The sequence below is a fragment of the Sesamum indicum genome, linkage group LG11, assembly GCF_000512975.1.
Source record: "Sesamum indicum cultivar Zhongzhi No. 13 linkage group LG11, S_indicum_v1.0, whole genome shotgun sequence".
Lineage (NCBI taxonomy): Eukaryota > Viridiplantae > Streptophyta > Magnoliopsida > Lamiales > Pedaliaceae > Sesamum > Sesamum indicum.
In genome coordinates, this window is record NC_026155.1 from 10,309,703 (window position 1) to 10,325,892 (window position 16,190).

At 34.7% G+C, this 16,190-nt stretch overlaps 4 protein-coding genes across 9 annotated transcripts in view; all 4 read left to right on the forward strand.

The window, feature by feature from the left end:
* LOC105173885 (structural maintenance of chromosomes protein 2) overlaps positions 1–2,457 on the forward strand; it is a 9,743-nt gene extending 7,286 nt beyond the window's left edge. The window contains exons 15-16 of one of the 3 annotated variants that reach the window (XR_848789.2): positions 1,872–1,957; positions 2,234–2,457. The gene's annotated coding sequence lies outside the window, so the exon portion shown is untranslated. Of the gene's footprint in view, positions 1–1,871; positions 2,076–2,233 lie in introns of those variants that run through there. The other 2 variants (XR_848788.2, XM_020697616.1) reach the window with 2 other exon arrangements.
* On the forward strand, positions 4,293–12,235 carry LOC105173886. Of its 4 annotated transcripts, none has more exons than XM_011095789.2 (11): positions 4,295–4,669; positions 5,577–6,072; positions 7,356–7,454; positions 7,716–7,816; positions 7,918–7,989; positions 8,442–8,532; positions 8,892–8,972; positions 10,770–10,829; positions 10,929–11,051; positions 11,394–11,432; positions 11,515–12,235. In XM_011095789.2, exons 2-11 carry the CDS (start codon positions 5,689–5,691, stop codon positions 11,653–11,655), a joined length of 1,191 nt encoding a protein of 396 aa, XP_011094091.1. In that variant the 5' UTR covers positions 4,295–4,669; positions 5,577–5,688; the 3' UTR covers positions 11,656–12,235. The 4 variants fall into 4 exon arrangements, with proteins under 4 accessions (XP_020553507.1, XP_011094091.1, XP_020553505.1 ...); XM_020697846.1 differs by lacking the exon at positions 4,295–4,669 and adding an exon at positions 4,738–4,878; XM_020697847.1 differs by lacking the exon at positions 4,295–4,669 and adding an exon at positions 4,909–5,237.
* Positions 12,781–14,247, forward strand: LOC105173931 (probable aspartic protease At2g35615). The gene has a single exon (XM_011095851.2). It carries the CDS (start codon positions 12,810–12,812, stop codon positions 14,133–14,135), a length of 1,326 nt encoding a protein of 441 aa, XP_011094153.2. The 5' UTR covers positions 12,781–12,809; the 3' UTR covers positions 14,136–14,247.
* LOC105173932 (aspartic proteinase CDR1) lies at positions 14,694–16,171 on the forward strand. The gene has a single exon (XM_011095852.2). The coding sequence runs from the start codon at positions 14,759–14,761 to the stop codon at positions 16,097–16,099; it is 1,341 nt and encodes a 446-aa protein (XP_011094154.1). The 5' UTR covers positions 14,694–14,758; the 3' UTR covers positions 16,100–16,171.

Sequence of the window (16,190 nt, forward strand, 5' to 3'; positions counted from 1 at the left end):
AAGTTTGGTCTGATCGAAATCAATTATATGGCAAGTGTCGATAGAAGTAACTAATCACATGACAAGTGTATCGATAAAAATAACTAATCACATTACAAGTGTGATGTTTTTGCTACGCAATCAATTTAATTTAATAAAATTTGATTTGAGTAACAATTCACGGATCGTGTACCGGTGGGCTTTTGGACTATAGTTGGATTGGTCCACGTTGTAGTGAAATAAGCCATAATTTGAGTAGAAACTAGTTCTAACTACAATTATATAATGGTTTGTTTCTTTTGAGTGGATTGTCGATTGTCTTTTTCATACTTATCTGAAGCACATGTTGTGGCTGCTGTCAAGCTTCCTTTTCTACTACTGTCCCCACATGTACTGAGAATATACCTTCTTCTAGTCTTCTTCCACAAAAGGCCTACTGCTTCCAGTTGTGAGATTCCGTTCACCTAATTAAATAAATAGAGAAATTACACATAGACATCAGTAAATTAATTTTGTATCAATTATACTTTTTCATAATTACCTACAATAAATTGGTAAAGTTCTACAAGTCATAACCTTCAATTCTTATAGATAACCCCCTCCCCTACCCCTACATAATAACAAGGGAAATTATACCGCTTTTTTTTTTTTTTTTTTTTATGAAATTTAGTGTAATTATATGTAAATTTTATGTGGTTAAAAAATTACATGTAGTACTCTTAATTTTTGTATGTTCGTTTAATAAATAGCTTTCTTCATTAGTCAAAATTCGTCGAAGTTGTTTATGAACAAAAAATTGAAGGTAAATTCATATTTTCTCGATTAACTTATTACCGACTTATTATAGGTTAAACATTTTCATTCTGACTAAATATGGATTTTCGTATTCTTTTTGTTAATATCAACAATTTCGATGAATTTTTATTATCAGAGAGAGCTATTTGTAACAAAGTTAGGATACTAGATGTATTTTTATAAATTATGGGAGGTTTATGTGTAATTATACTAAATTACATATAAGAATAGCATAATTATCTGATTATCTCCAATAATAATAAATGAATAAATAACCAAAAATGGCGTGTACAAGTCAAGAATTGTAGCATTCGTTTCCCACATCTGACTTCAATTACTAGACTTTTCAGCAACTTTTCTTTTCCTGGAAACTATAAGGAAACATGCCCATGCACATGCCCTATTAAAAACGTGGAATATTAGGAGGAAAGACATTGATATAACAAGACAAAGTCTAACGTATGAAACAATCCATCCATCTTATTTTTGCTACTTATTTAATTTGGCCAACTCTTGTTGACTCTCCCAATCTTAGTCCAAATGGATAATGCGACTCCTATCCTATTCCTATGTATCCTCAACTCTTCTAAAGTATATATCAGTCTTGAATAATTTGATTTCAATCAAATAAGAAAGAAAATTTCGATATATATAGTTTGAGAGTGAGAAAGTAGAGAATTCTTTGTAGGGTGAATTATATTTTGCCATTCGAACTGTATTCGTTCTTACAATTTGCTATCATTTTTTTCTTTTTTGTGTGTCACTTAACATCTCAACTTTACAAAGTTTGTACTTTGCCATATATAACGGTTTTTTATTAATTTTTCTGGCAAAAAAATATCACATGTTGTGCATACATGAAAAATATCATATCACATGATATTTAAATATCATATTTGCATTGCATTTGATGTTTTTTTGACAAAAAATTTGGTTGAAAACAGTTATAAATGACAAAGTGTAAAAGTTTGTAAAGTTGAAATAATAAATTAACATAAGAAAAAGATTTAAATACTAAAGTATAAAAATAATCATAATTTGAATAACAAAATATAGTTAACTATTTTTTTATGGTAGAGCATAATGGTAAATTTCAGGATGAGACTTGGTATATGCAGATTTTGGCGACAAGGTTTGGAAAGAAGAAAGCGTTCTTCAGGTGGATTCGGGGATGTGTCCGGAGGTGAGTTCGTAAATCAGTAATGGATCATCAACCCATTAATCACATATTGCCTGTCGCTATTTTTCTTTTCTTTAAACATTAATAAATTATTAATTGCATTGTGGACTATGCTCCTCTATTATGTTATTATTAATTTTTCATAAAAAATGGGAAATTAAATTGACTTTTTTAGTTGACTGAAAAAATTATATTAAAAGAAATTCATTACATAATGATACCAATTGGATTTGGATCGGCACTAAGAACCACGCGCTTCTGGCTGCTGCGTGAAAATAGGGGCACTGAAGTCTTTTTCCAGCGCAGACGACAGGTCAATGATGATCGACAGATCAGCCCCGCACAACGTCGTATGTGTTTTTCGTTTTTTAATTAACACGCGCGCGATTAAATATTTCGTTTCCAATTTCCTAGGCGCCGGTGACCAATAGCGCGCCCCCCGCTTAGAATTTTCTATGGCACGCTGGAAACCTCTGTTACTCGTTGCTCCCTATTTAGATGACTAAATTTGAAAAAATTGCATCCCCCCCCCATAAGTTACATCATTTTTAATTTAATTTTCCATTCATTATGTGAAGACCAGAAAATGAGAAATAATTTAATTTATAGAATACAATTGACAGGAAAAAAAAAAACTTAACATATGAGATCAAAAATACAAAATTTTCACTAAATTTATTTAAATTTTGTTCGATCCGATAGTATGTATAATTAATTACAAAATAATCGATTATGGATTAAAATGTTGAAATTGTAACTTTTATTAAAGATGGAATTTAGTTCCAAATGATTATCAGAAAATTGGTCATCAAACCGGACAAAGTAAAAAAAAAAAAAGACTCATCTTGTTGTTCTATATAAACAAATTAGGTAAGCTTTAATCGGTCATGGTAAGCGATATTAAAGTGATGAAAGTTTATATATAGCTAATAAATTTGTTTTAACAACTATTGATATATTTCAAACTTTGACTTAACTTTTTAAAGAGAGAATTTGGCACAACCCTAATTTGTACTGTCAATTGCATATCTGATCATAAAATAATTAATTTTGGAATCACTAATTCTATAAAAATAATTACCACGTTCGAATTTATAATTTGTTATATTAATAAAAATCATAGCAATATTCTAAAAACTAATATCTTTTTAAGGTTAATAAAGGAATTAAAAGATTATTTCATAGAACATAATGGATAATTAGATAAAAATAATAATTGTGATTAATTAAAGATTACCATGTATCTTTTCATTAAACGTGATTTTGATTAAATTTAACCCCATAAATAATTATTACAAAAAGGTCAAGTAGCACTCCAATCATGGTCCAAATTAGCACCAAAATTGTAGTTGTCTATGTTTAGACCTAGAAAACTGTTTAGACCAATGGCATGAACTATTCCTAGTATTTTCCCTTGTATTAATTTTCCTCCACACAAAGAAAATAGAGGGCAAAAAAAAAAAAAAAAAACCCAAAAAAGTATAATCCGCCATTAATGTGGGTTGGGGTGGGGGGGTCGAAAACCACTTGCCACAACCAAATTGGACAACCCCACCTGACAACAAGTTGAGAACACCAATGACGACCACCAATTCTCCCTCACCACACGCGCTCTCCCCTGCGCGTGCCCCACCTTCTCTGCAATGTAGTATACTTCTATATGGTAAATTATGTCGAGCTTCTATAATATTTGATACAACCTCAAATACTTTTTATTATTTAATTTTTTTTAATATATAACGTAATTATGTAACTCTTGAACGGTACATTAAAAGTATGAACTACATCTTTATTCTTTTAAAAAGAAATAACAAATATAATTTTTTATATATTTAATAAAAAGAAGATGGTATGTACAAGTAATATGGTTAGTGACATCGTCGTATTATTTTTTAAATATGATAATTATTTCATGATTAGATAATTTAAAAAATTAATTTTAATTACTTTTTTTTTACAAAATTGACTGGAATACCACTATGTTAATTCTTTTATTGTGTCGATAATATTTTAAATTAGTTTTATTTTATTTATTCTCTTTTTTAAGAAGTGATTGGTTTATACATTTTATTCTTATTTATAATATATAGACGATGTCTCACCATCGCTACATAATATAAAAAATATGTAAAAGTTATAATTCATGGTATAAAAATGAATTTTCAGACAATTCAATTTAAAATCTAAATGAAATCTTGACGAAAGCTAATGAAATAAATCAGTAGTTAGAGAAAATGAGTAGAGATAATTTTTTAAAAAATATTTATAATTATATGAAAATTGGGGTTTGAGCAATTTAGCATGTAGCTATATTAAGACAGTAATTACTGTTATTTATCATAAGAAAATTAGTGGGGGAGTGTAAAAATCGCCGGCTGGAAATGCTGTTATGGTTGGATGGAGTAGAATGACGTTCCAACTGTCTGAATCAAGATACAAATAGCACAGACAAATCCACCCCAAACACACTCGGACCCTTCATCATCACCATCTATATAATCCATTTTTATATGCATTTGTGTGGTTATGCTTGTGTATGTATACTCATCTGCATACACGCACTCTTTTTGTGATTGGTTCAATTTGTTCCATGTGCCCTAGATCTCACACACTCATACTCTAACTTTGTATACGCGGGACGTACGTGTTGGTATATGCAAAGATTCAACTCGTTCGATCTCTTTTTCCAGCTCTTTCAACTGTTGGTTCAATCAGGTAATGTTCATTCGTGGGAGGGGTGGGGGAAGGGGGGGTGGGTTCTTTTAATGCTGGTATGGAGGCTGCATTGATTTGTCTGGGCGTGGGTGTTTAATTTTTTTTTTTTTCCCTTCATGTGCGTGTTGATGGAGTTGCATGTAGCATGTGTCTGCTATCTGTGTGGTGTTTGTGTGTGTCGTGCGTGGATTGAGTTGCAATTTCTAGAGGTTTGTTGAATCCTGGATTTGATTCCGGAATAGGTTCATTTTGACTTTTAATTTCGATTTTTATTCCCCCGGATTTCTTTTGGCTTTTGTTTGGTGACGAATTCGCTGGGTTCTTGTTGGTTGGAGGCGGGGATTTGGAAATTTGAATCTAGCAATGCCTTTGTTCTATTAATATTACTATATAGTCGCTCATTTGATTCCTCTGATCCCAATTCGATTTTTTGGGACCCGAGTAATATAAAGATGGGGATCTCAGATTCAGGCACTGCTCTTCCTTGTCTTTTTCATGTCATGGTGAAGTGAAGTTTCTTGTGTTATCTGGAAATCTGGTCTAGTGGTTTGGTGGAATCTTGTTTGTTGTAAGCTGAATTCCGATATACTGTGACTTGAACAAACTGGTGCTATGTATCTGTATCTTATTGCAGTTTTGAACTGTAATAATTTTGGTGTTCATCTATATCAAACTTGTCTATTTGTTTTCATATATATCAGCCTTGTTTATTTAAACTTGTCCACTTATTGTAAGCAATTTAGCAACTAAGCTGTTTTCTGTTTACCAATTTAGTTCGCACTTGAGTTTGAGATAGTCTCCAAACTCTCTTAATGTTTTCAAATTATTAATACCAACAGTGCTTGGCATCATTTTCTTCATTTGTGTACTCTGAATTGTTAAGTTCTTACTGGATCTAGTGTTTCAGGTCTGCCTTAGGCGGGTACGGACTGTTCACTTTGGCGGATTTTCTATTTGAGGTGGGCTGTGGAACAAGATAAAGCATTTCTGAGAATTGACCTCTGATGCATCATTTCTAGATGAAGTCAGCTCAGGCCTGGCGTCTAGGCATAAAAGACGCACCAATATTGCCAATGCCTCGCCAACGCGGTCATTTAAAGAAGCCAACGTGGATAATCGTATTGGTTTCCTTAGTCAGCTTTTTCCTAATTTGCGCATATGTCTATCCTCCTCACAATTCTGCAGCATGCTACGTATTCTCTTCTCATGGTTGCAAGGGATTCAAAAGTTGGCTTCCTCCAAAGCCTGCCAGAGAACTAACTGATGATGAAATTGCTTCTCGTATTGTAATCAGAGAGATGCTTAAAACGCCTCCTGCTATATCATTGAATCCCAAAATTGCCTTCCTGTTTCTGACACCAGGTGCTTTACCATTTGAGAGGCTATGGGACAAATTTTTTCAGGTACTTCATTTCTTTTAATGCTGATGTGCCAGTTTTACATTGGTATTATCATTTATTGCTTTTGCAAGATTGACATGATTATTAGACAAAAGGAAGGTCTTTTCTTATGTAGTTATATCACGAGATTAAGTTTCTGGTGGAAGGATTTCCAATCTCGTCGATAGCATGTCAAAGGTTTCTTGGGTGCATTTGAAGGCTATCATTTCATGTAATTATAACAGCTTGTCCGTTTAGAGAATGCAGAACGCAGCATAATGTGTCCGCAAGTTTTTATGGAAGTAGTTGCACCATAATTTTCTCTTTACTTTTTCTGGATAATTTTTTTTTTTTTTGAGATATTAGATGCTGCAACCAATTTCTAGCTAATTATGAATAGTGATGTTCTTTTTGAGTGCTTAGCTAGATTTATCTTCTGCCTTCTGCTTGGTTAAAGCTTGTGAAAAATGTGAGTTGTCAGGTGGGGAGCCAGATCCTGGATGTTTGTGGAATGTAACAGGCAAACAGATGTTTGTTTTAGCTAGTGTATGAAAAATTGTATATGATATCTGGTATATTATGAACTACTTGGTAGGGATGCCAAGAATTATGAAATGATACTGTCATGCACAAAAGTGTTACTTTCCATGGAAACCCTATCAAACTGTTCAAAATGTTGTGTAGCTATTAAAATGTTTTACTTATTTCAAATGGAATGTTGATGTAACTTTCCTGGACAAAAATTTTCATTTTTAAAAAAATAAATAATTATGCACTTTAGTTCTGCGTTATTTGTTGATACTGATGTACTCAGTCCTTAAAACCTTGAATCTGTGTCAACCAACTTCATCCAACTTTACTTCTGGTATGCTTGTTAAGTGATGGTGAGCCTACTCTCTCTCGTTTGATCTGATGCTGTAAGGTTAAATGTTATTGATTAGTAGTTTATGGGTTTGTGATTGGGTTCAAGGATTACAATTTTAGTATGAGAAGTAAGATTACAAGGAGTTGAAGGAGAGGCACTTCTAAGAGGTTAATATTTCCAGGAAATAGAAGGAACTTTAATAGGTTAAAACATAAAGAACAACTTCTGAAATGTATTAAGGAAGCCCAAGCGTATACCAAGTAGCTCCTCACCCATAGAAATGAGAGCAAAATTTTCCAGCCAAAAGAGAATGATGGCGAGATCAGCTTGGTGCCTACACTCTTCTATTTAATTTATAAACATGTTTAGTGTTCTACTTTGTATGTTTCCTCAATTTGGACTGAATATTTCTTTTCTCAAATTTTCCCTTTATATATGGCAGGGCCATGAAGGTAGATTTTCTGTGTACGTGCATGCGTCCAAGGATAAACCTGTGCATTTCAGCCGTTATTTTATCAATCGGGAAATTCGGAGTGACACGGTTTATTCCTCATTTCTTTACTTGTCTTTATTAGTTTGAATTGGACAAATGACAAAATATAATTCTTGTATGTGCTTCTTTTTAATGTCAAGTTATTTAATGTGATCTGTTAATAAACTACCAGATTTATGTACAATATTTTTTAAAGTGCTCTATGATTGCTTGATATCAATCTTATGGCTGTTCTGTTTTTAAATGATAACAGTGAGTGGACTAAAATTGTCATCAGCTTAATTTCATATCAATGGTTCACAATTGCAGGTAGTCTGGGGAAAAATTTCAATGGTTGATGCAGAAAGACGACTTTTAGCAAATGCACTCAAAGATCCAAACAACCAACATTTTGTACTACTTTCTGACAGGTTTATCGAATAATAATTTCTGTTATGTCTTTTGATTTTTCCTCTATTGTCTTAACTATGCAAATACTTACATACTAATCAAGCATTTTCCGGGGACGCAGCTGTATACCACTTCGCGATTTTGATTATGTGTACAACTATCTCATGAACACAAATGTTAGCTTTATAGATTGGTAAGTCCACACTTTTTTTCCCTCTCTATTTTCCTGTTGGTGACTTCTTTCATGCATCCCGCAATACCCTAGTGGGTTTATATTATGTGATATTCAGCTGTGAGGTTTTAAATAGATAGGTCGAATACCAAGCGGAACCCTGACTAAGAACATTCTAAAATAAATTTGAACTGCACATTTTTCATTATCAGATTCTTTTATATATTGTAAAAGATCAGGCATATCTAACTAATATCATGAAAATCATGTGCATGAATGAACAATAAACACCACATTGACTATATTGATCATAAAAGAATGAAGACAAACATTGCTTGTAAAATTCATTCCCTTCCCTATATTATTAAGCATTCAAAAAGGTTTTCAATTTTAAGTCTGCTATTTATTATAATCAATGCAACCTTTGGTTATAAATAAATGTGAGAGATAAGCACTGTTCCTGTTTTCTGCAGCTTCGAGGATCCTGGACCACATGGAACTGGCAGGTATATTGAATACATGTTACCTGAAGTTGAGAAGAAAGACTTTCGAAAGGGTGCACAGGTGTGGTTTTCATATTTTGACATTTTTTTTTATTATATAAAGAGTTTCATATTGGAAATTGTTTTCAAACTTTTAAAAGGTTAATAAAATAAAGAGCGAGCAGCTCTCACAGTTTATAATGTTAAGTTTCATCTTCTTCATAGTTTTTTTGGAGAGCAAAAAGGAATGCTTTCAGATTTATGCTTGTGTTTTAGCATGTCCAACTTGAGCACCATCTTTTTGTTAGAGACTGATTTTTTTATACATTTATTCTCTCTCTGGAGGTGGTTGCAAGTTTTGATTTAATTAACGTTTTGCTGCCTGCTCATTCCTGACTTCGTTAATTTTTCATCTTGTAATATCCTCTTTGAACAATGCAGTGGTTCACAATGAAGAGGCAGCATGCTATCATAATCATGGCTGACAGTCTCTACTATTCAAAATTCAGGGAATATTGTAAGGTGATCACAGTTTGATTTATGAATATATTTCTTACTGGAGATTCTCGACTTTCTTACTGAATATATTGCTAGATATTTAGTAGGCTTCCTCAATTAAGGGCCTAGACCATTTTTTTGGTTGTAATCAAAACTCTTACATCAACTGACATAACCAAGTAAATAATAATCTATTGGGCGATGTGTTTAAGATAAAAAACTGTTCTCAGTATAGCAGGAAACACTTCTAAAATTCCGTGATCAACTGTTTCTTTGTTTGAGTAAAAGTGGACACATGAATCAAATATCAAATAATTGAGAAACAACACAGATTATCAGCTATATGTTGCCCAACATGTGAATGCTCTTGAAAGAGATCATAAATTGATGGCTCACACATATATGTATGTATATGTGTATAAACCTTAAATACACAAGTTGATTTTCCTATCTCTATTTCCTAAGATGACAATTTTCTTTCTACACAAGTGACCTTTATTACTGAAATGACTCCCAACTCCCCACCATCAGTTTTAAGGGTTAAAAGTATTCAAAACCTTTACTTATATTCCAGTCCTATAAAATTACTCCGTACCATATAAGCCATGGACATGCAAGTGGAGATGAAGGGTGGATAATTAATATATGAATTCTAGAATTTGTTTCTTGTTCTTTTTATCTAGGGAAAAAGAATAAGGTCAAGCCCCAAGTGGAGAATAATACCTTTTTCCTTTATCTCAAGTTACTATCAAAATGATTTCAAGTTATCTCAATAAATTTATAAATTAAACTTGAAACTTTTTAGCAAAGTAAATGAAACATAAAGTGAGAAAACTTGTGGTTATGAATAAGGTAGTAAATAAAATTTCTTTGGCAAAAAGCAAGGATAAAGTATGAAATTACTTTCTCGCGGAATAAGAGAAACAAATAAGCATATTAATACAATAGAACATGCTTGGAGGAAAATTGTGCTTGTTCAGAAGATGATAAATGAACATTAAAAATGAGGATTTCTTTTGTCTTTACAGCTTATATTTTCGTTTTTCCTTCCAATTTTGGACAGTAAGAGATTGGTTTCAAAGGGGTTTGGTTTACATTTAGTTTTACTTCCCCTCTATTTATTCCTAAAAACTAAACATAAATTTGTCTTATACATTCTGTTTTACTATCATTTTCTTTTATAGTCACTTTTCCCTCCAATCAAACAAGTTCTTGAAGACAGGAACCTATTTAATGCTCTACATAAATTTTACATTCTATTAGGAAACCGCTTATTTATGTCATTGCTTCTCTATGCTTGTTTTAGATGAGATATCCAGTTTGCATTCAACTATAAATTTAATACCTGACATCAAGCTAAGTATGTGTATCTAATTTGTGCTAGTTGATAATGAGCGTTTTGATGTTAACAGAGAATGCATCCATGTATGAACCTCAAGAGGTTTCTTGCTTAGCTTATCAACGCTAGTTGTCTTATCCACTTTTCTATTTCAACTATCTATTGATACTCTACCAAAAGTTACAACAAAATGCACCAAATGCTGGAGGACAAGCCTTGATATCTTGCTTCCTTGGATTCTCTTTCTGTCACTCCTTGCACTCTTCATTTTAGTTTCCTAAGGAGATAAATAACTGCAAATATCCCATGCTTCTTTTAAGGGGTTTGATTTATCTTGCTTTTCCTAGGACCTTTCTACCTCACCAGTTGCTTCTTTCTCATTTTGTGCACTATTGCTATTTATGTTGGCATATTCATTGAAATATGGATGCCACTGTCTAATTTTACTGAACCAGTGTTGTGTATTTCTTTTGATTAAACAGCCGGGCATGGAAGGCCGCAACTGTTACTCTGATGAACACTATTTGCCCACCTTTTTCTATGTGAGATTCTTGTACTTACTGCATCTGGATCATTAAGATGCCTTCCTCTCTCCTTCCACTTGATATTTTTGATTGATGTGTATAGTTTTATCTTTCCAGATGCTTGATCCAGCTGGAATAGCCAATTGGTCAGTAACACATGTTGATTGGTCTGAAATGAAGTGGCATCCAAAATCATACCGAGCGCAGGATGTTACCTTTCAGCTAATGAGAAATATTACGGTATGGCTTATGCTCTTCCTAATCTGGTTCACCAATTTGATTTCAGGTTTTTTCTATCTTCTGAAATTCAATTATCACCCAGCCTAATTTCAAGTTTTCCTTGGGCATAGTTCCGTTCAATTAAGTCATCCAACAACCAAATCATGGAAAGGAGATGCCATATGGTGTAAACTTAATTGCATGACCTATTTATCAGTCTCTGGTTAATGAACAAAATTTTGGGGCTCCTTTTAATTGGATCCAACATGTTGACTTACACAATTTGGTTTCGGAAAACAGATTATGTGTTGTTATATCTTGTTTTAAGGAATTAATTGACACTCGCATTCAACTATTTTGCAGTCTATTATCGACAGTGTGCATGTAACAAGTGACGAAAGGGTTAGTAGATATTTCAGCATCGTACCTTGCTAAAGCTCTGCTACGTTAGTATTTTGACGAACATTATTTTTTTGCACTACAGAGAGAAGTCAAAGTTAGACCTTGCTTGTGGAACGGAAATCATCGGCCATGTTATTTGTTCGCGAGGAAATTCTTACCTGAAACTCTAGATAATCTATTGCATCTTTTCCCCAATTACACATCTATTTCAGTGGGACGATAACTTCAGCAACGATTCTTTGGTCGATTCAAGTTTTGTAGTCGACCCCCTTTTCTCCATTTCTGGTGTAGCTTCTGCTGTTGTAAAGCACGTCATGTTATATAGGACCGGATGCTCCCCAAGATGGCTTCTTGTTGAGTGCAAGGGCGGCTGGCAGAGAATGAAGGTCACCCCAATACCAACAAAGGTGAAGAAATAGCCATCATTGCTTCCTTGGGGACAACTATTAGATGTTTAACTCTTTTCCCACCTCCCTTTGGGCTATTTACGTTAAAACTTCTGAGGCTTACAGCAGCAATGCTGAGGCTGACCTTTTTAGAAGTTGCCATTGTTATAAAGTTGCAAATATGTTCCTAATAGGTACAGTTTTCCCTTTTTCTTGTGAATTGTTGAATTAAATTTTGTTTAGGCAATTTTTCTTCCTGAAATCAGTACTCCCAACCGGGAAGACCGTGATGTAGTGAAGCTGCTGTAAGAAACATACCTACTTGTTAAATAGTATTTGAAGTCTTCAGTATCTGTAGCACGATTAGGTGCTTCACTGATTGTCTATATTATGCTAACTTTTAATATGTTCGGCTTACTCAATTGAGTTATATTGGTAAATTTAAAATGTATTTTATTTATTTAGTGTATTCTGTTAGTTGTCTGGTACAATGTTCTTTTCAAGGTTGTCCATTCCTAATGAGAATCAATAACAGTTAAGATTATAGGTACTCTTGAAAGAAGCAGTGAATTTCTCATAAGACAAATTAGTACATAGTTATCGTCATCTGATAGTTCTTATTGCAATCTTAGACAGTAACTATACTAACCGAGATTACAGAGATTCTTACTTGAAATTGCTCAGACAATATATGAAATGCACGCTTACTTCTCCATTAACTGCAAAATTACAAGCCGTTTTGTTGATAAAATATAAACTTAATTTGCACTTTGGATGATACTCCTTGTTGCACCTAAGCTGAAACTAACCCATGAACACAAAGAACATTCACACGATCAGGTTATAACTCAGCCCTTTTGTTGATAAAATAGGTATATTGTAAGAGAATGCTAGAATTACGATTGTTGAGAGTTAAGTTCTAATCCATAAACCTTATAAAAAAGATTGTATGCCTTCAAAATAGTGATTCTTTGACATAGCGAAAAAAACTATGAGAATGACATGTACTCACAGGCTTGTTGCTGTATTAGCTGTAATTTTCCATGTTCTCATTGTTACAAGCAAAACCAGCGCTATCATCCTACAACATAGCAAGCTCGCCCTTAGGCTTATTCACCGTGATTCTATAGCTTTGTCACCTCTCTACAAACCAAAACTCAGCTTCTCCGATCATGCGATCCATGCAATAAATAGCTCACGAGCTCGTCTTGGTAACTATTCAAGCACAAAGATCAGCATAAGCTCTGTGTCCCTTGATGACATTAGTGCTCCCATAGTTCCCATGGAAGATGGTAGCATTTTTATGGTGAATATTTCAATAGGTGAGCCTCCAATTCCCCAACTTCTGGCAATGGATACTGGAAGTCAATTGATATGGGTTCATTGTACCCGTTGCAAAGGGTGTAACAATGTGTTTGATCCTAAACTGTCGTCCACCTACACTCAATTATCAAGTAATTCTCCTGAATGCGACAAATTTGCACACGGTCATCAGGATCAAGAATCGCAGTGTTCGTATAGGATAAGATACAATGACGAGTCCACCAGCAGAGGTGTACTGGCAATGGAGAAGTTCACATTTGTAACATCCACTGGAGGCACAGTGCAAGTACCTGACGTAGTGTTTGGATGTGCAATCGACACTAATGGAAGTGTGGGTGACTTAAATGGCGTTCTTGGGTTAGAAGCTCCTGAAAGATACTATTTTGCGGCTGGTAGTGGTAATAAATTTTCGTATTGCATAGGGAATATAAGCGACACTCAGTATATGTACAACCAGCTGATATTGGGCGATGGAGCCGTCATTCAAGGTGATTCGACTCCATTGCAAACCATAGATCGCTACTACATTGTAACTCTGGAAGGAATAAGCGTGGGAGGGAAGCAACTAGCAATCTACGATCAAGGAGAGTTCCATTTTAACGTCACAATTGATTCAGGCACGACGTACACTCAACTGGTGAAGAGCGCCTACGAGCCACTTATGATGGAAGTGAAGAACTTGGTGAATGGTGTGCTAAAACCTGCAAAAGTTAGAAACGGTGAGAATCTGCTTTGTTATTTGGGAGATTTGGAAAGAGACCTCAAAGGATTCCCTCTTGTGACTTTGCATTTTGCTGAGGGAATTAACGTAGATTTGGATGTTGAAGCTGTGTTTCAACGATCTAGTGATGGATCAGCTTTCTGCATGGCTATGGTTGAATCAAGAGAAAATATATTAGGAATAAGGGCACAGCAATACTACAATGTGGGCTTTGATTTGGATGCAAAGAGAGTGAGTTTTCAGAGAATTGACTGTGAACTCCTTGAAGACTAATAATCTTGATACTTTCAAAGTCTTTCCTTGTTACCTTCCACAGGCAACATCGATACGCTAACTGGAGTTAGATTAGTGTATAAAGATGAATTTCCTGTTCGTATATCCAAAGAACAAGATGTATAATCCAGTTTAAGTTATCTGTCAATATAGTTTAACAAGGTGAAATTTAAGTATCTGGAAAGTTGATCTTGTTCTAATTCATTTGATAAAAGACCATTGTGTTTATAGTATCATTTCAAGATCAATCACACAAAAAGAAAGAGCGGTAGGTAACAACATGGTAGAGTGAATGAAGGTCCCGTTCACGGTGTTTATGACCAAGAATTGGTAATTATATCATGAGTTGGGTATTCATTTACTTAAACCAGTTACAAGCTGAATCAATAGTTTGAATTACTGCGCATGTAAAAATCATGGCATTTAAGGTTAGCAAAGGTTATGTCGTAGGAACAATCCTGTTACATTTTAGATAAGTGTGTTGAAAACTATGACTACTTAATTTGCTTTAAAGACCCTCCTAATTATGATCTGCAACACCACTTTGTTTGTTCAAAATGCAGATGATGTCTGAACCTGCTTCCACTCATTTCTAACAAGTGATCACAGAGGAATTTCTGACAATGAGGAAGTCTTACATTGTACTTCGAAGTCTTTATTCTGTCATATCTTTCACTTTTCTTGTTCTCATGGTCTGTTTCTCAACAAAGGTGGCCACCAAGAATGCTGCTGCAAATCGTACTAAGCTCGTTCTCCGACTCATTCACCGTGATTCCATTTTAGCTGCGTTGTCAAATCCAAATCCCACCATTTCAGATCTTACAAACAATGCCATAAATACTTCACGAGCACGTCTAGCTTATATACAAGGAACGAGTACTGCTGGAAGCCCTTTATCTCAGGAGGACATTAGAGGTCCTCTGGTTCCAGAAAGTAGACTCTTCTTCATAAATATCTCAATAGGGGAGCCTCCAGTTCCACAACTTATAGCTCTGGACACTGGAAGCGATTTGACATGGCTTCAGCATCCCCCTTGCACTGGCTGCCCCATTTATGATCCTAAACTATCAGCCACCTACACTGAACTTTCATGTGACCCTAAATATCAATGCAGTAATTATTCTCACCTGTCTGGCTGCGGACAAGAATCCCGATGTACATTTGCCATAGGATATTTAGATGGGTCAAGGTGCACAGGCATCATGGCCTTAGAAAAGTTCACATTCGAATCATCCAGTGGGGGCACATCGGAAATGCCTTACTTAGTGTTCGGTTATGGACTTGAAAGTCATGGAAATGTTCGTCAACTAACTGGGATTCTTGGACTCCAAGTTCATAACCAATACTCTTTAATCTCTCGTGTAGGTAAAAAATTTTCATACTGTATAGGAAACATTAACGATCCTCATTACATGTACAACCAGCTGATATTAGGCGAAGGAGCTGTTCTTCAAGGCTATTCGACACCCTTGGAGTTTAGGAGCAATCACTATAGAGTCACCCTAGAAGGAATTTCTGTGGGGCAGAAGCAACTTCAAATAGTGAACCCACAAGATTTCCATTTTAATGTTGTGATTGACACGGGCTCAACGTTAACTCTTCTGCTGAGAAGTGCTTTTGAACCACTGAAGGAAGAAGTGATGAACTATTTGGATGGTTTATTGCCGCTAGTAAAAGTTAAGAACGCTGGGGAACGTCCGTGCTACTGGGGGAATATGGAACAGGATCTCAAAGGATTCCCACTAGTGACGTTGCATCTTGCCGAGGGAGCTGATGTCTATTTGGACGTTGAAGGCATGTTCTGGAGAGCAAACGACTACGTCTTCTGCATGGCTGTGGATGTTACAAAAAACGGCCTCAATGTTATAGGAATACTAGCACAGCAATACTGTAATATTGGTTTTGACTTGAATGCAATGAAGGTCAGCTTCCAAAGAATTGAATGTGAACTCCTTGAAGACTAGATAGAGTAGTCCATTCTGTTTGAAATGAACATTTTATGCATGTTGTTCACGACTTTCTGGTGGAATAAGAAGTTTTTTAACATCTCAAACT